The 19,553-nt window shown below is 54.8% G+C and overlaps 1 protein-coding gene across 9 annotated transcripts in view; it reads left to right on the forward strand.

Moving 5' to 3' along the window:
• Positions 1–16,142, forward strand: part of DENND1A (DENN domain containing 1A) — a 547,848-nt gene extending 531,706 nt beyond the window's left edge. For 6 of the 9 annotated variants that reach the window (XM_028493529.2, XM_028493531.2, XM_028493533.2 and 3 more), the window contains 3 exons: positions 10,703–10,831; positions 13,598–13,853; positions 14,923–16,142. In XM_028493529.2, coding sequence (XP_028349330.1) covers positions 10,703–10,831; positions 13,598–13,853; positions 14,923–16,113 — 1,576 coding nt within the window. In that variant the 3' untranslated portion in view covers positions 16,114–16,142. The remainder of the gene's footprint in view (positions 1–10,702; positions 10,832–13,597; positions 13,854–14,922) is intronic. The other 3 variants (XM_028493534.2, XM_028493536.2, XM_028493537.2) reach the window with 1 other exon arrangement.
• Positions 16,143–19,553: the final 3,411 nt, after the last annotated feature.

Consider the following 19,553-nt stretch of genomic DNA (forward strand, 5'->3'; position numbering starts at 1 on the left):
AAGGAGGCAGTGTTCCCTGGTGCCTGAGTGCTCCTATCGGGGGAAGGAAAGAGAAGTAACATTTACTGAAAATCGCTTAAGATCGTGAAGGGTAGGTGGTTGCTTTACCATTTAACCGATGGGGAAACTGAGGCTCAGAGAGAGACTTTCCATAACTTGCCCAAGGTCTCAGGACTGGAAGGTGGGGAGGGCCTGGCCCCTTCTTCTTCAGCATCCAGGCTTTTTGTTAAGAACCTAATTATGACTATGAGCCACTCTGAGTGGTGAGGACGATGGCGGCTGCAGCGGGCCCGGTGACATCACAGCTCCCCACCTGTTAAAGGTGGGCTTTGGTTATTTCAGCAGGAGCGTGCACGGCTGCCAGGCCCCAGCTTATCTTCCCTTCGGCTTGTTAGATATAGGGCAATTTCCCATCGAATGTGAGACTTTGAAAGAGCCGACAGCAAGCCCTAAAAGGCAGTGCTGTGCTAAGTACTGCCTGCCCCTCAGGACCACACACAGCGGGGGGGTGACCGACTGGTCCCCAGGTGCCTCTCTCTTTCACTCTTTCACTCTTTCCCTGCCGTGAGAGTTGGGAGGGAGATAGTCACAAGCAGCCTCCACCTTCTTTAATCTTCGCAACAACCCAGAAGGGTAGGGCTGTCTTCCAAGTTCTAACGGTGACGGGGCTTGTGCTCAGCGTGGACCTGAGACGTGCCCAGTCCCAGCCAGCTGCAGAGCCCGAGCTCTTTCAATGCACACCTTGTCCTCTAAAGGTGGCACACAGAACACCCTCCAGTCACCCGTGTCTTGACTGGCTGCAGGCTGGTTGTTTGGAGTTCCATTGTACTAAGTGAGAATGGTCCAGATTCAGCCACCAGGAGCCCATAAGCCACTGCCCTGTCACCTCCCTGGCCAGATCCATGCAAAAACTTGCTCTTTTCCAGTAATTTTGTTTGTTTTTAAAGATCACCCAATAGCCTTATAGGCAGGCTGGAAGTTAGGGAGAAGAGACAAGTTCATTCTGAATCCCACTACTTCAGCTCAGCTCTGTACTAGGATTTCTGCAGATTCCTGTCCAGTCTTTTTTCTAGATATATTTTGAAGAGCTGCCAGCTTCCTTGCAATATCCCATAGTACAGACTTGCCTCATGTCCTTGTAAGCCCCATTGGTGGTGACCACGGAAGATCTCACCGTGTGTATGTGTGTGGTCTGCCTGATCGCGCTCCTCTTATGGGATTTGTAGATTGTTCCAGGTTTTCACAAATGTGAAAAATGCCAGGGTGAATGTCCTTGTTCTCCCAAGTTTTTTCTAGTTTTATATCATTGTAAGAACAACTACCATTAACTGAGCACTTTACGTATGTTGTTTCATTAAATCCTCAAAAGAACTCTGGGGGCGGGGGTAGGTATCATTAGCTCTATTTTATAGAAGTAGCTGCCACTCTGACAGGTGGTCACTGCCCTTGGTCACACAACTAGTTAGTGGCAGAGCTGAGCTTCAAACATCTCTAACGCCAAAGCCCAACCCTTAACCAGTCTTATAGGCAGATTTCTGCTCCGTGTTACTAAATAACTTTCTGAAAGAATTGTACCACTTCACGCTCCCATCAGAACTGTGGACTCCCTGGGAATCTGGGTCTGGGAGACCCAGAGGAACGTGTGGCTGGCGTTAGAAATCCTTCTGGCCAAGGAGAACTTCTGCAGGTTGCGCTGCCTGGGCAGGCTGTGTGTGCACCGAACGGCCAGCCCACACTTCTCAGGAATTGGAGAATCTGCTCATCTGAATTGCACTGCGTGACCCCAGCACCCAAAGCCCCAGAAGATTAAAATAAGATCAGAAGAAGCTGCCAGAAGCATTTAGTGGGCGCTCTGCCCAGAGACCAGGTCTCAGAACACTTTGCAGTTGCACCTCTTCATGCTGGTTGCACACGTGCGCTGGCAAGAGATGACATGCTGCTCCGCCCCCACTTCCCCCAGCCCCAGCCTCCTCGAGACCTGGGCTCAGCACAGCCCCCTGGCTGAGGGTCACAGCCAGACCCCTCTCCCTCCTGCACAGATCCAGAGCTGCCTAAGGGTGGGGGCCTGGTGCACAGGCCTGGCTGGGCGTCCGCAGATCTGGGCAGCATCCTGGCCCACCAGCTGCCAGTCTGAGACCGTGGGCAAGTCTCTTTGCCTTCCTTTTTTTTTTTTTTAACGCAGTGCCCGTTAACGTCTCGAAGAACACAATTTGGGAAACTGCCCACAGAAGCCACACTAGCATCCTCAGCAGCAGTGACTGCTGCGGCCTCACCAATCTGACACTCCCCCCAACACCTCCCCCACGAGCTGCACGCTCCCTCCTCCCAAGGTCACCATGCCTGGGACTTCTGGTATAGCCGTGACCTGCCATGTTGTACGTCACCCGCACGCACCCACACACTCTTGCGCACCCCGGTAGCCTATGAGCAGGGCAGGGTTGTGTGACCTTCAGCTTTGACTCTTCAACTCCCCGACCAGAGCCTGGCCCAGCTCTGCTCAGGGATATTTACTGAATGAGTGAACAAAAGAATCACTGAGGGCAGCTTACAGCCCAGCGTCCTGGAGGTGGGGGAGGCTATCAGTTAACAACCTCAAGTATGTAAAGAGCACCTACTATGAGCCAAGTGTGATCAGGATGTGAATCTGAAGCTACCAGCACCTTCCCAGCCTGGCCCTCTAAGAGCCAGAAACTGTGATCAGCCCCGGGAGCAAATCTCCAAGATGCAAGCTGGGCCCTGAGCCCCAGCGGGTAGGGGCAGCTGTCTGGGCACTACCCCCTGGCAAGCCACCAGGACGCCAGGCAGAAGGGCGCAGACCCAGTTAGCAAGGTGAGAGGCTCCTGACCTGACTCGGGCCCCCTCCCCTCTCCAGCGGTGGGTTTTGGGCCCCGGAGACAAAGCCAAGCCAGAGGCCAGGCGTGGAGCCTGAGCTCAGACTGGAAAAGCAGGAGCTGCCGCAGAGCCTCCAGGGATGTGCAGCAGCCCAGGAAAACACAGGACCCCCTCGTCTCCACCACTTCTGCCTGCTGCTTGGAAGGAGGGACTCTCCCAGGAGCTGTCACAGTAGGGCGAGTTAGTTCCAGCTGAAAAGCCAAGCCTTTAGGAAGCCCTCAGAAGAGGTGCCCCATCCTCAAGGCGTCGCTGAGCTCATTCTCCTCCGAAAGGCTTCGCCACCCCAACAAGCACCCTCCCCATTCCAGATTTCACGTCACCTTTTCCCAAGTGCCTGTTTCAGGCCCAGTACTTCGATATATGTCATCTTGGTGAAGCTCCCCTGCTCCCCAAAAGTCTTCATAGTGAAGGCACTGTTAGCCCATTCAGCCACGGGGGAACCAAGGCTCTGACAGGTGCCGTGACCTGCCCTGGGTCCAGCACATATACCAGGGTCTGCTGGGTCCCACGTCCATGTCCACTGCTTTCTCACCAGCCGCCCCCCACCAACTGCTGCCACGGTCCCTAGAAAAGACTTGGGCTCTCAGCAGGCAGAGACTGTCCTCGGGGCGAGGGGCAGTTGTTCCTCACGATCTACACAATTGCTCTTCCAGGTAGGGAAAGTGCCCCCAAGGTGTCCCCTTCCCTGTCTTCCCTCCAGCAAAGAGCATGAAGGGTGGGAAAGTGAAGCCAGACCTCTGCGCCTACATGAGTGTCCACCCAGTGCCTGGGAAAGGCTTCTCAGCCTGCTGGGCGTGGGTGTGGACAGGGGAAGTCGACACTAGTGATCTCTGTGGAAGGAAGATAGACAGACAGACAGAGATGGGTTGATAAATAAGTGGATGGATGAACAAAGGTTGCAAAGGCAAAGGGCACCACCAATCCAAGAGACGGAGATCAGGGCAGCTGAGCCCCCTATCACCCCCTGACCTCGCACATGGCCTTCAGCCCTCACGCTGGGGGGAGGCCCTCCTCCAGCTGGTCCCTGCCAACCCTGCCTGCCTCTTCTCTTGAAACCCCACCCCAGCCTCAAGCCCCTGTGCCCCCTCCTCCACAGAGATACCTCCAGGCCATTGTGCGGCCTCTACTGGACTCAGATTAAAAGCCTCACGTCACCTCCCAAATGGAGGCTTGTCCAGCAGCCCCTGAGCCAGGCACGCCCACCACTGCACTGTGGCAGAGCAAGTCCCTAACAGGGTGGGCAGGACCTGGCCTCACACTCGCCCATCCCCTCTGGACCAGTCCGTGTGACAGGAAGACGCCTTCTCGTTGGTGATCACGACGCATTACAGCAGTGAGTCTCTCATTACTGTTCTTAAGTAGATACTCACATACTGCTGAGCACAAAGAGCCCATGTCCAACAGGTTCCCATATCTGTCATCAGTCCTTCCTCCCTGGGAGCAGTCCCAGCCTGGCCCCAGGCCACACAGGGAATAGCTCCAGTGCAAGTTCCGGAGCGTCCCCCGTGGGTCCTGCACCAAGCTTGTTTCCCCCAGAGACCCCTCTGACTTGCTTCAGAGGCTTTTTCTCTGTGTTTAACCCATGCACGTGCTAAGGTGTGCTCTAGAGTGTCAGCCCTGTGTAATGGTGCTGGAGGTGAGGCATGGCAGCGTCTCTAGGCGGGGGGTGCTCTGAGATCATTCTGATGTGCTGTGACATGCCCAGCTGGGGACCGGTGACTTTGACCGGGAAGGTCTTTGAAAGCAGGGACCACCCTATTTGTCCTTGAACACCTAGGGGAGACTCTGCTCAGGGTGAAGAGGCCCAAAATATATTTGTTGGCAGGTGACTTTGGCATCTGGGTAGTAACTGAACGTGCACTGGGCACTGTGCGAAGCCCTTTACGAATATTTTCATTCAACTTTTGTGGTAAGACTTAACAGGAGGGCTATAGGATCCCCATTTTGCAGCAAAGAAACTGAGGTTCAGGGAGGTACAGTGACTTTCCTGCGGTCATCTGGCTGGCACGTGGGGGTTGGTGGAAGGCTGGACAGACGGGCCTCGTCCAGGGGCCCATCCCTGCCTGTCAGCCCCACAGGAGCCTTGTAATCAAAGGATGCCAGAGCAGCCAAGACATTTAAAAGTAAAGATCCTTTGTGCAGGAGTGAAATGATCCTTTAAAAAATGATCACCAGCTCCCCTCGTTACCTCTGGAGACCAAGTCCTTGCTGACTTTTTCCCCTTCTTTATCTCAAGTACATTTAAATGTCAATTAAATTTGAAATATCTACATTTGTCAGCATTTCATTTTGGGCCAGCGTGACGTGCTGCTGATTTGTCCACGCGATGTGACACATAAAAAAAACGCTAGAGATGCAGATCTTCCTCATTAAAAAATAGGCCTGTGCGATCCCGGCACGGCAGAGAGCCACAGAGCACGTCCCCGCTTCCTGACGCCGTGTCTCTGACATGGTATTTAAAAAGGAACAGCCGCGCCTGTCACCACTGTCACACGCGCGCGCTAGCCGGCGACACGTTAAACCAAACATTAGAAAGGGTTCGGGGAGTCATCTGCATGGGAACTCCGTGCCGAGATGAGGTGGGCAGAGGCGGGAGCAGCCGTGGGAGGTGATGGGGTCTGAATGTGATGGACAGCGGGCCTTTCTATCTCGCCAAGACGCCGGCAGTCCTTGCTGGGTAGCCAAGTTCGCCACGACCTGCCTTTTCGCAGACAGCTCTTTGTGTATAATAAAATCCAGGCAAGTGGTGGGTGGCAGACTGCAGGGTAGTAGCTGAATTGGGTTAATGAGGGAAGAGGTACACGCTTTTTTTTTTTTTTCATATTCTGCCTTAAGTAATAAAAACTTTAAACCTGGACATATTCGACGGTTCGTCCTTTATCTCTGACAAATATCTGACTGTGTGTTTCATGGGAGAACATGAGCAGCTGAATTTAAATAAGTTTATTTTGAAATCTCACCTTTTATCAAAAGCGGAAGGGGAAACACCCTACCCCTTATTTCACCGTTTCAGGTCCACAGAACTGAAGAGGCAGGATCGCAGAGTGGTTCAGAGTTAGGCATATCTGGATTCCATGCTCTACGCTTAACTTCTTTGTGACACTGGCCAAGTGACTCCCCCTCTCTGAGCCTTGGCTGCTTTATCTGCAAAATGAGGATGTGATGAGTAATTAATCAGAAACTGTACGGACAGCATTTAAGCCCAACACTTGTAAATACTGCTAGTGTCATCATCCTTATCCATGTGGTCCAAAGCCTGGACCTGAAGAAACTCTCATCAGACCACATGGCAGAGTTCTCATCTGGGTGTTCCATCACTCTTGAGAGACAGATGGTGTATCCAGGAGACACCCTGGACCTCTTATTGAAGTCAAGACTGCCCGACCAGCCTGGCCTGGCCAGAAGAGCGGGCTGGAGAGGAAAATGGTGAGCTGTAAAGTGAGGCTCCCTGTCTCCCCGCACCTCACCCCCAAGCGCCCTCTGTGATCTCGTGAGTGGGAGGCACTGGATTTTGAAAGTGATGGGAGGTGCAGCAGCCTGAGCTGATGAAGCCAAGGTCCAGTCCAGCACAAAGGCTCTTTGCTCTTGTGTGAATCCAGACATTCCTGGCATTCAGCTAACGTGCCAAGCTGTGCTCTCTGGTTACTTGTCAAAGCCAGAGGAGGGGGCTGTGCTTGGATGGGTGTTGGAAAGGCATTCAAGATGGATTTGAGGGCCACCCAAAGCGTCATTCAGTTTGACCCAAGCAGAGGTGTGGGTTCCCCTCATACACATCTACCACTAGCCCAGAGGACAGGAAAGAGAGGGCCCTGGACTGGAATCCCTGCTCATCACTTCCTGGTTGGGTGGCTTGGTCACACCTCTCCTCTTCACACCTCTCCTCTTCACCATGAAGTGCTCAGCTAGGACTGGGTCTGCTCGCTGCAAGCATGCGGGAGGTGCCTCTCGGTTGGGTGCATGGATGAACAGATGGACAGGTGGATGGATGGACTAATGACAGTCTCATCCTCTGTAAAATCTGTATAGCGACGCCTACCTGCTTCCTGCTGGGGGGAGTGGTAGAAATAACCTATGTAAAGCCCGTGGCACAGTGCTTACTTGTGGATATTATTTTAAGCATTTTTCTGAGACTCCCACCTGCCCCAATATACCTAACACGCTCACCCCCAAACGTGGTCCCGTTCTACAGGTCTATGTTCTTTTTCATATCCTTTTCCATTATGGTTTATTATAAGATACTAAATATAGTTCCCTGTGCTATATAGTAGGACCTTGTTGTTTATCTATTTTATATATAGTAGTTTGTATCTGCTGGTCCCAAGCTCCTGATTTATACCCCCCCCTTCCCCTTTGGTAACCATAAGTTTTTTTATGTCTGTGAGTCTGTTTCTGTTTTGTAAATAAGTTCATTTGTATCATATTTTAGGTTCCACATATAAGTGATATCATGTGATATTTGTCTTTGTCTGATTTACTTCACTTAGTACGATAATCTCTAGGTCCATCCATGTTGCTGCAAATGGCATTATTTCATTCCTTTGTGTGGCTGAGTAATATTCCATTGTATATATGTATCACATCTTCTTTATCCATTCAGTTATCGATGGACATTTAGGTTGCTTCCATGTCTTGGGCTATTGTGAATAGTGCTGCTATGAACACTGGGGTGCATGTGTCCTTTCACATTAGAGTTTTCTCTGGATATATGCCCCGGAGTGGGATTGCAGGATCACATTACAACTCTAGTTTTTTAAGGAACCTCCATAACATTCTCCATAATGGCTGCACCAATTTACATTCCCACCAACAGTGTAGGAGTGTTCCCTTTTCTCCACACCAGAGAGGGGACCCTCTTATACTGCAGCCACGAGCTGAGAAAAGGGGCATGTGCCTGGCGGGGATCCAGAAGAGGGGTGAAGCGGGTGTGTGCGGGGCCTTGTCTCTCCAGTACGCTGGCTTCCACTCATTCCCTTAGCAGACTTTCCTCCGCACTAACGCTGTGCCATGGGTGTGGAGAGAAAGAAGAACGTGCCAGGGCCCCTGCCCTTGAGGACCTCCACTCAGAAATAGAATTGCAAGAGGTTCAACTGTATTAACGAAGCGCTAAACCACGCAGCCCAAGGAGAAGCCAGCTCTATCTAGAGAGAAAACTCTGCTGGGAGCTCCAGAAAAGCTTTGTAGGAGTGCGGTTTGAGCTGAGCCTTGCAGGCCAAGGGCAATCAGTGCACCAGGCAAAGGCAAAGGCAGGTGACAGGAGGTGGCAGGGAAGGAGTGCGGAGGTGGGCGGGGCCAGGCGCAAAGCACGGTGTCTGCCCTGCTTGGAGCTTGGACTTGGCGGCCCTCACCCCGCCCACCCAGTGTGTTCCACGAGCTCCCCAGAATGCAGCCTGAGGCAGGGTGCCTGCCCCCCTGCTCGGGAGAATAGTCCAGTGCTGGCGAGTGAGAGCGGGTCCCCCGAACTTTTTTTTTTTTTTAACATCTTTATTGGAGTATAATTGCTTTACAATGGTGTGTTAGTTTCTGCTTTACAACAAAGTGAATCAGTTATACATATACATATGTTCCCATATCCCTGCCCTCTTGCATCTCCCTCCCTCCCACCCTCCCTATCCCACCCCTCTAGGTGGTCACAAACCACCTAGCCGATCTCCCTGTGCCATGCGGCTGCTTCCCACTCCCCCGAACTTTTAAACAGACGAGTAAGTCATTCCAGACACACCTAAACATTAGTATTGCTGACATTTTACCCACCGCATAAAATCGCAGTTCAGAGCAGTAGGTTTGCAGGTGTGAAGCGGGAGAGTGATGAGGTCAGGGCTGTGATTCAGAACAGGATTCCAGTGGCCATGTGGAAAGTGGCCCTCCTGCTGGGCCTTGTTTTATGTCCTGGTGGACGAGGCAGGAACTGGGCAGCCTAGCCCCTGTGCTGGCCAGGGCACATTTCTGCAGGTCAGATCTTCCAGCCCTCTCTCCTGAGTTCAGAGGAGAATGAGCCTCCTAGGCCATGCTCCCACCAGTCCAGGACAGGCTGAGATGCGTCTTGTCCCTGATACCCAGCAAGGCAGCCTGGGAGAGGAGAGGAGCGCTGTGACCTCCCTGTGCAGCCCCGGGCAAGTGGCTTCCCCTCTCTGAGCCTCAGTCTCCCCTTCAGTAGGAGGACAAAAGTCTTTGCCTGGCTGACTTCCAGGGACAATGCGAGGAAATGAAGGGTTCAGGTTTGACAGTGCTGGGGAACTCACAGCCCTGGGCGCCAGCTTTGGTTCCACTTTTAAAAGGGCAGCATATATTTGGGTAACAACTGGCTTATGACTGGTGCTGGTGGATCATAGCAGCAGCCGGTCACAATCCACTCTCCCAATCCCCCCAGGGATAGCTGCTGTCCCTCACTTACCCTCCAGCCCTGGTTCCCATGCAGTTTTTTGGACACGTTTCCTCTTCCTGAAATGAAACCAGAAAGGAATTGCATCATATAAGTCAAAGAAAGGAGACTGCTCTGGCTGGGGGTGGAGGGGAGAGGAGATAGCCCCCCATCAGGTACCCGTGTGTCTCCTACCCCACCCACCTCCCCAAAGTTCACCATTGCCCCTGGGATCCTCGGTGTGCGTCCAGCCCGCTGTACAGGGCAGAGGCGTGGGCTGCCTGCTCCCCAGCCGCGTGCTGGAGCAGCAGCTATGGAGCCGGGATTTGAACCAAGGGCTGCAGGGTCCAGCTCCCCTCTCCCGAGCACACACCTCTCGCGGGACCTGGTCAGTGTATAATTCATAAAAGCCGGCGTGGAGTTTCTCTGGGCTGTGTATGTGTTTGTGTTTATAGAGGTAGAGCTCACAGGTGGCTGACAAGGGAGATGTATTTTTTATAACAATGAATATTTAATTTCCACATCACAGATGAAAAAGACTCTCTGAAGAGGCATCTGAGGGAGACGCCAGAGAGCGGCCGCTAATCAGAAAAGGGCCTTCTCGCGAGTGCTCTTCCACATGGCTCACTTTCTTCTTTAGCTTTTTTATTTTTTATTTTTTCCTGATTATTGAAGTAGATATGCACATTGGAGAAAACGGAGAAGACACAAAAATAAAATTTGGCAGGGGGGAAAAAATCCATAATCCACTAGCTTTTTAAATTTATTTATTTATTTATTTTGGGGGGCTACTTTGGGTCTTCGTTGCTGCGCGTGGGCTTTCCCTAGTTGCGGCGAGCGGGGGCTACTCTTCGTTGTGGTGTGTGGGCTTCTCACTGCAGTGGCTTCTCCAATGCAGGGGACATGGGTCCCCTAGCTTTTGTTGACATTTAGACACATACCTTTCCAGTCTTTTTTCTGTGCATTTTTCCATAAGCCAATGAGAGAGAATGCAGTATAACTGCAATTCTGCATCCTGACTTTTAGATTTTTCTTTATAAACATTATAGTGAATGGGAGGATAGTCTTCAGCCAACCATACCATAATTCACCTCACCAGATTCCTACTGCGGAAATTTAAGTTGTCTCATGTTTTATAAACTTAGCAGTAATGAACATCTTTGTGCATAATTTGTTGCTACATTGGGGTTATCTAAATGGAAGTGGAATCACAAGGTCATAGATGCATTTAAGGCTCTTGACACAGGTGGCAAAGCCACAGTTTCTTTTCTGTTTGGGACCAGCTTCCTCACCGTGGGGCCCGTCGGGCCTTCTCCAGGCAGCCTCCTCCCCGGCCGGCCGGCGGAGGGAGGCCAGGGTCATGTGCTGAGCCTCAGGCCTCCTTCCCACCCCGCCACGTGGAGTCCTGAGGTGCCTCCTAACTGTCTTCTCTCTTGTCTTCCTCCGCCCCAGCCTCGTAAAGCCCTTGCGACACTATGCTGTCTTCCTCTCCGAAGACTCCTCTGACGATGAATGCCAGCGGGAAGAGGGCCCGAGCTCTGGCTTCACCGAAAGCTTTTTCTTCTCCGCTCCCTTTGAATGGTCTCTCCTTCCTTCTTCCATTTCCCTGAGCTCGGCTTGGTGACTCTCCGGGGCCACTTGGAGGGCTGGGGGTGGCCAGCTTGCGCTTGTGTGTGGGGAGGGGGTCTGGGGCCGCTGCCTTCCGGTGCCAGCTTGCAGGACGGATGCCCCCTCTGTGTGCCTCCTCTCAGGGCGTCATTCTGCCAGCCCCATGGGGGCTGTGACCATGGGGTGAGGTGACAAGAGTGACTGGGCTCTAGAGGTGTGAGACAGGAGCGTGGGTCTCATTCCTTTGGGGAAAATGCACTTGACTGTTCATGGAATTGGTGGCTGTGGTTTCAGCTACAGTTGGCCTGGTTGTTGCTGCCCGAGTCTTCCTTTATCTCAGCACATCTTGGAAAGCCATGGAGATGGAGCGTCAGATTCTAAGTTTTCAAACAATGTTACCGATGAGGGATGTATATAGTAATGCTGGCATATCCAAAGGTTTTACTGACCTGCCTGACTTTAAGATAATTTTTATCATGATTATTTATAGCCTAAGCCTTCTTCTAATTACAAATTGCAATAAAGAAAGAAAGAGAAAAAGAAGGTTCACCATGATCCAGCCACCCCTGGAATTGGGCTTTTGTGGCTGCCCTTTCTTTGCCAATTCTTGCCTCTCCATGCACAGGCTTTTCAGAGCTGGGATTGAACAAAGGGACAGCTTTGGTTTTGTGTGTATCTGTTTGCATGGTGTTTTTAATGGAAGCCTCTAGGGGAGGGGAACTGCCCATTGCTGAACACCCACAGCAACCCTTCGGGGAGTAAACCGTTTCAGCCAGATTATAGAAGAAGGACTCCTCCCCCACCTTCCCCTCCCCAGCCCCCTTCACCATCTCCCTGCTCCCATTCCCTCCCCCGGGGCTGGGCCTGTGCATTCCTCGGGGCACCTGATAAACCCGACAGCTCTGCTTCTGCCACTGCCCCCACCAGGGGACGAGGGTTCTGGCCCTTTCTGCCACCAGCTCACCTGTGACCTCGGGCAAGTCAGTCCCCTCCTGATGTCCTCACCTAGAGCAGTGGCCTAAGCCAGTGTTGCCCAAGCTTGGCATGCCACCTGGTCTGTACAGTGAATCTTATTCTTTAAAACTAGAAGAAAAGCCTTGTTCTAAGCAATAATATTCATGATATCATAGGCTTAATATATGTTATTTCTGTTATTAATTAAAGTAAAGATAGCATCATTGGAATAAGAAATGTTCATCCATGTATCAGCTTAAAATCACCTTGCAGGTAAAGGCACCCACACAGGTAATGTCCAGGGACTCTCCCACCACGGAGTCCAGCAGGTCACGTTCTTTTTAAATTAATTGATGCCTTAATTATTTAAAATAATGCTCACTTCCTGAGCCATGATCTATGAAAAGCATAGGCTTTTGTGTTTGTTTAAAAGGGAAGTGGCCATCTTAACTCAAAGCAAAATGGGTTCCTTCTAAAGAACTCTACTTCCTTAACTACGAAGCACACTGGCTTTTCTTTATCTCCTTCACTGTGTTCAAACTTGGTTGAAGGAGCTTGGTCAGATGGCTTAGTCCGAACAAGTGAGGGACTTTAGAAGTCTCTCATACTTGGCTTCCTTTTCCACCTCTTGCCAGGTGCTGTGTGACATACATTCCATTACTTAGCCTCTCTGAGCTTCAGTTTCCTCATCTATAAAGTGGGGGGTATGAGTCCTACTTCATGGGCTGCTTGTGTGGCTTCAGGGAGTTAGTACAGTCTGATGCAGTCCTTGCCAAGAGTCAGGGCTGTTAGTTGAGCCCCTTCCCTCTGCTGACTGTCCCCTGCCCAGGTTCGTGCAAGTGGGCCTCCAGGACCAGCAGGTGGCACCCTTCCCCCACTTTACCAGAGCCGTGGGCAGTTTCTGCCTGACCCAGGAGCCAGAGCCTCATGGTTGGAGGAAGTGGGATGCTGCTCTGGCCCGGGCTCCACTAGAGGTCTGGGCACCATTCTCCAGGTACCCCGGGGCTCAGGCTTGTGAGAAAGGACAGGAAGAGGCACCCTGTGTCACCTGTACCTGGGTCGGCTGCAAGGTTTTGGTGCATGAATGCTGTTAACAGCCTCAGCATGCCTGCTGGGCACCAGGCACTGTATTTGCTCATGTAGTCTTCACCACCAGCTGCAAGGGAGTGCACTCTGGAATGGGGGAGTATCTGAGGCTCAGAGAGGTTAAGTGACTTGCCCAAGGTCCCACAGGAAGAGATGGCACCAGGGCTGGAACCGAGTTCTGCACAGGCTGAGGCCCAGATGGTTCCCCACTGAGGATCCTGGGGTGCACTGGGCAGCTCCCTGGGGGGAGTTCTCCCAGCTCAGCTCCCATGAGCTGTTCCCAGGACCTGCTGCAGGGATGGGAGTGCAGACAGTGGGCTCAGGATTGAGTCTTCCTGCCTGTTCCCTCTCCAGACATGTCCTGTTTTCCTCACGCCTTGTGTGAATGGCGTGTGAGCCCACTGGCCAGTTCTACGGTGGGTCCTGTGGTTTAGAGGAAACTAAGTGGGCCCCCCAGTGTAAGCTAGAGCCAAAGCAACTTGCCCAAGGTCCCTGAGCGAACAGAAGCCACGTTCAGCCCAGGTCTGTCAGAGTGCCGCTGCCCAGACGCCTACACTCTCAGGGAGCCAGGACAGCTCTCCTCTCCCAAGGCTTCCGGGTGTGCTCCCCAAGGCCTGGAAGTCCTCGGGGGTGAGGGCTGCTTGCTTCTCCCGTGGAGGCTCTGAGTAGGACAATCCAGCCTGCTCTGCCTCCTCCCAGGCCACAGCCGTATCGGACACTCAAGGAGTCAGACAGCGCGGGAGACGAGGCGGAGAGCCCTGAGCAGCGAGCGCGGGAGCCCGTGGGCCCCACCCCAGCTCCACCCGACCGGCCTGCCAGCATCGACCTCCTGGAGGACGTCTTCAGCAGCCTCGACATGGAGGTCCCACTGCAGCCACTGGGCCAGGCCAAAAGCTTGGAGGACCTTCGGCCCCCCAAAGACCTGAGAGAGCAGCCGGGGACCTTTGACTATCAGGTATGGTGGCGGGGGGGCGGGGGGGCGCCGGCTGGGGGCACTTTCTGCACATGAGGCAGGATTCCCCACGTGACAGTAAAAGACACCAAGGGAGAAACAGCGACTTTTCTGAGGTCCTCAGCCAACACTCAGAGTCACTTGACTGCAAATCCTGCCAGGCCGGCCAATGGCCAGACCCGCCCCACCCCCGCGCCCTCACAGGGATCACTGGAGAAGATGCTGGAGCCTGATGGAAATCTGCCCCCCACTTCTGTTTATGCATCAGAGGTGGGCAGGGCTATGACCCCTGGTGGAACTGGGATTAATTATCCCAACCCCACCAAGGCTCCTTGGACAGCCTGTGAATCAAAGTTCCTGGGCTCTGGATATTAGCGTGTGACCCCTGATCTTCCTTGTGGCTTCCAGTCAGGCACACCTCCTCTCTGTGCCTCGGTTTCCTCACTTGTGACTGGGGGCTGCTGACTCTGCAGTCCTTGGGTCACAGTGTGGAATTCACAAAGCTCCCACGTGTCTGATGATTCACGCTTGCCCCTCTGCAGGGAATTGCTATTCCCAGGCTGTCCACGAGGGAGCTCAGGCCAGGAGAAGGGATGTGACGCCCAGGTCGTGGGCCCTGTAGGTGGCAGAGCTGGGACGTGAGCCCAGCCCTCCTATTTCCTTCCCAGCCAGTGTGCCTTCACCCAGGCCCCGAGCCTCACTTGCCCTCTTGGGCTAATGGGTGGTTGAAAGTGCCCGCACGCTTTGAAAAGTAAAATGGGCCACCCCAGTAGAGGGTCAGTAGGTGGAGTCCTTTTCCTAAAACTACTTGGCAGCGCTGGTTTGAAAAGACGACAGCTTTCTCTGGAGGCCCTTTGTGCCACCAGTGAGAGAATGCCGGCCTCGAGTGCAGACAGACCTGGGCCGAGCCCCCAACTGCTCTGGGTCCCAGGGGCTGGTCAGCCACACTCCCGGGACCACAGTCCCAGTGTCCACCTGGCACGCAGGAGGGCGGAGGGGGAGGGGCACATGCTGCCTGCTAGTCTGTCCCAGGTCAGCCTGTGGTCATTGCCTCCCTCGTTCCCTCTAACAGAGGCTGGACCTGGGCAGGAGTGAGAGGAGCCGTGGGATGCCAGGAGCCTTGAAGCTCGCCCACCCGCACAACAGGCTCTGGAGCCTGGGCCAGGACGACATGGCCATCCCCAGCAAGCCTCCTGCCACCTCCCCCGAGAAGCCCTCGGCCCTGCTTGGGAAATCCCCGGCCCTGCCCAGCAGGCCCCAGAACCGGGACGGCATCCTGAACCCCACCGACAAGGAGGAGGTGCCCACCCCCACTCTGGGCAGCATCACCATCCCCCGGCCCCAGGGCAGGAAGACCCCGGAGCTGGGCATCGTGCCCCCGCCCCCCACTGCCCGCCCGGCCAAGCTCCAGGCTGCCGGCACTGCCCTCGGCGACTTCTCCTCAGAGCGGCTGCAGGCAGAGCGCGAAAGGCGGGCTGCCCTGGGCTCAGCCGCGATCCCCGGGCTCCACCCCAGTGCTGCCCCCCAAGACCCCACCGAACTGCTCCAGCCACTCAGCCTGGCCCCGGGGGCTGCAGGCACAGGCAGTGATGCCCTGCTGGCCCTCCTGGACCCACTTAGCACAGCCTGGTCAGGCAGTACCCTTCCACCAGGTCCTACAGCCCCAAATGTAGCCACCCCATTTACTCCTCAGTTTAGCTTCCCCCCCGTGGGGACCCCCACCCCATTTCCACAGCCATCACTCAACCCCTTTGTCCCATCTGTGCCAGCGACACTGCCTGCCATGCCCCTGATCTCCACACCAGCTGGGCCTTTTGGGGCCCCTCCTGCTTCCCTGGGGCCCGCTTTTGCCCCCAACCTCCTGCTGTCCAGTTCTGGCTTCTGTGCCCCACAGAGATCTCAGCCCAACCTGTCTGCCCTCTCCATGCCCAACCTCTTTGGCCAGATGCCCATGGGTGCCCACTCCCTGCAGCCCCTGGGTCCCCCAGCAGTCGCCCCTTCAAGGATCCGAACATTGCCCCTGGCCCGCTCAAGTGCCAGGGCTGCCGAGGCCAAGCAAGGGCTGGCGCTAAGGCCTGGGGACGCCCCACTCCTTCCTCCCAGAGCCCCCCAGGGCCTGGAGCCAGCACTGCAGCCATCTGCTCCACGAGAGGCCAGAGACCCCTTTGAGGATTTGTTACGGAAAACCAAGCAAGATGTGAGCCCGGCCCCAGCCCCCGGCTCAGTGGAGCAGCTCAGGAAGCAGTGGGAGACCTTCGAGTGAGCAGGCGCTGAGTGCTGGGGGCGAGCTGAGGCCCGGCTGCCCGCCGCGGCAGCTCTGCGGCTGGCCGGCCCTGCTTCCCTTGCTGCTCTGTTTCTGTCCAGGTTCTACTGGTGGGAAGGGTTGGGAGCCCTCTCTGCTGCCCCTCCTCCTCTCCACACTGCCCATCTCTGGAGAATGGCACCAGTTCCAGCCTGGGAATCAACCCAGCTCCTGGGCACCTGCCCCGCCCTGCCACCACCCCTCCCCTGCACCCCTGATTGGGTTTTGCACTAGAGAGGTCAACTGGGCCAATGATTGCCCCAGGCCCCATCCTACCCAGCTTCCCTCTGGAAACCGCCCACCAGGAGCCCCACGCCTCCTCAGGATGTCTCTTCCTGAGACCTGTTCTCCTGCCCCAACTGCAGCCCAGCCCTGCACACCCCACCTTGATGGGCGCAGGCGTTGGCAGTACCCTCGGCATGAGCTCGTCTGCACGAGACGCACATGGTTCGGAGTTTGAAGTAAGGAACCCCCGCCTCCCAGGCTGGAGGAGCTACCTGGCAAGGCATTTCCAAACCCTCTCTAGCAATATGCACACTCGTTCTTTCCTGAGTCTTCACCCCAACCCCCAAACTTCCGTTTTTCTGGCTTGGTAGGGATTTGGGGGCTGAGGCATCCTTGCAATCCCTCCTGGTAGCCAAACCAAGCCCCAGACAGCCCTGCGTGGGGCGGGGCCCGGGAGCACCAGCAGCTCTGATCTGTAGACGACAGAATGGCAACAGGTAAATCTGAGAGCGCCAGGAGGAGTCAGGCTGCTGCCCGCACTCTCCCTCTGATCCCCACAGGTTCTCTTGGTCTCGAGTGACCGTCAAACGGGACTCGGCCTCTTGTCGAGTGGGTCTAAGGGGGCAGAGCTGAGGAGCAGACACCCAGATTCCTACTGGGAGATCAGGCTTAACGCCACAGAGATGCAGGAGTCCCAGCTGCCTGGCAGCTTGGGGCAGGAGGGGCACCGAGCCCCTCTCCAGGCCCTTGGGGAGTATGCTTCTGGAGGCAGAAGGGCTTGGAGCCGCCCCTCCCTATTTCCCTGAGGCCAGCATCCCCAAAGCTAAATTGAAACGTTTTGTTATTGTTTCTTTTATCTTTCTTTTCCCTTTTACTTTATTGATTTGATGAATCTTGAAATTGACTAGTTTCAGTAAACCAAGTTAAAATGTGGCCGAACCATTTAAGAAAACAACCATCTGAGACATGCAGGAAATTGTGAGCATTTTGACCTGATTTCTCATTTCCTATTTGTGAATGGTCAGACATACAGTCTCAGGGGTGTCTGGCGGGACAGGGGAGTTCCTGGAGACCCCTTAACCCCAGGGAGCCTGGTCAGCATCTGAGGGGCTAGGAGACCACCCCTACGGGAGTGACTGAGGCCTGGAGGGTGGCCCTCAGGTTTGCTCTGACGCAGGGTGTGAAGAGCTGCTGGCCCAGCACGCAGCCCCTTCCTCAGTCAGTCATAGCCCCTTGGGCAAGTCTTCTGTCTAAATCTCGGCAGTGTACTCTGGCTGCTGGAAGGGGGGGGGAGCCGTGTCATGTCTGGACCATTTGGGCACCTCTAGGACACTCAGGTGTTTCAGTAGAGATTCCAGATCCACTCACCCTGGGCAGACCCCTGAGCCCCATCAGGTATAGGGTAGCCCACCCAGTGGGCAGAGTCTAAGGCAAGAGGTACCAGGTGGCCCCAGGGAAGCGGAGCCCACCCCCTGGTCTCCCTGGCTGTGCTGGGGCCTGGTGGCAAGCGCTCCATGTTCACATGAGCACTGCTGTCTCTTCACTTGCTGGATTGAATGTGAAAATCCAAGGATGAATTGTGTGTGTGTGTGTGTGTGTGTTCAATAAAATCATCTTGGGGAGAAGGCTGGTATCCCTGTGTCCTGAGGAAGCTCTGCGGGGAGGCGAGGCCTCAGGCATCTTCAGCATCCCTGTTTGTAGAGGTAGAGGCCGGGCACGGAGCAGTCAGGGAAGGCTTTGACGCCTGGCCCACTCCTAAGTCTGTTCCCATTCGGGCCTCTGAGCCCAGCATAGCCCCTTCTTACAAGCAGGACCCAGGGGCTGGACTGGTCACAGGTGTGCACGGGCCTCCCGGGTCCACGGAGCAGGGCTGCAGGTCACCAATGATGTTGAAGACACCCAGGCTCCAGGAAAGAACAAGTTCAAGGGGACACCTGGAGCTTTATCCCCACAGACCTCTCAGTAGCAAGGGCAGAGCCTGGGAATCTGCACCTCTGTTGGCTGTGCTGGGGAGGGACGCCTAGACCAAGCACCCAGAGAGGGTGTTAGACACACCCCGTCCCCCCATCTGCCCTTCATTCAGCTCCCTGGGCTGTGTCCCCCGCCCTGGGCTGCTCTTGAAAATGACAGGTACCCAGAACGCTTAGAAGCAAGAGGAGGACAAAAAAGAACAGCCCAGCTTTTATATATTGGGGTTCCACCCAGAATGTCTTAGGAGTCTGCAAGAACACAGGTTTGCCAAATCTCTGAATAAACTAACCAAGGCACCAGCTGGGGCTAAGTTGTTGCTACCAGATGTTTTCTCCCCCACTTTTCCAGGAGTCAGGGAGAAAGTTGGGGGTAAAGGTGGTCCCACCTCCTACAGGATAAGGACCAAGCAAGCCCCATAACCTAGTGTTCAGGGCCCTTCCCATCCCAGTCTCAGCCTGCTCACCCCTTCCCTTGCCTCCATCACATGTCTCCACCTCACATTTGACTCCTGTGCCTCTCGAAGCTGGCTGAGACCCCTAGGGGAGATGGGTAAAGTCCACCTCCAGTCGAGAAGTGGAAAGGGGTCTCCTGGCCTTGGCACAGGGGGCGCTGGCCTGGGAAATGGGAAAGGCCAGAGGGCACCTCTCTGGGTCAGGGACCAAGGGACTCTGAAGCTCAGAGGCCAGGCCCTCAGGCAAGTGCCCCTCAGAGATCAGAGATCCCAGTGTGATGGCATCACCAGGGAAGGGACTGGAAGCAAAGCGGCCAGTTCTCCCCTTCATCTGTGTCTGTCCGCAGGACCAGCCCCGACACAGAGACAGTGCCAACATTTGCCGAGCACCTGCCTCAGCAAACAACCCTGAGGGCTTCCTGCGAGGCCCTCCTCGAATCCTCGCAGCCGCCATTAGAGAGGTGACTGGTCTGCAAGTGAAAGAGCCGACTCGCCAGGCAGACTGGAGAGGAGAGCGCGGATGCCGGAGGGGCTGGAGAACCACAAGGTGGGCAGGGAGGGTTGCTCCTCTATCATCATAGCCCTCTGGCCGCCTTGCTACCCCTCAGGGAGGCCCCTTCCCGGCTCTCTCCCTCTCCCTTCCCAACACCTTGCGATGACCCGGGCAGCCCTCACAGCGGACTGGACTTTAACGAATTCCAGAGCTCCTTCCCCAGTGTTGCCCTGCCCGTCCTCACAGCAGCCCCCTGAGGTA

The sequence above is a fragment of the Physeter macrocephalus genome, chromosome 9 (genome assembly GCF_002837175.3).
Source record: "Physeter macrocephalus isolate SW-GA chromosome 9, ASM283717v5, whole genome shotgun sequence".
Lineage (NCBI taxonomy): Eukaryota > Metazoa > Chordata > Mammalia > Artiodactyla > Physeteridae > Physeter > Physeter macrocephalus.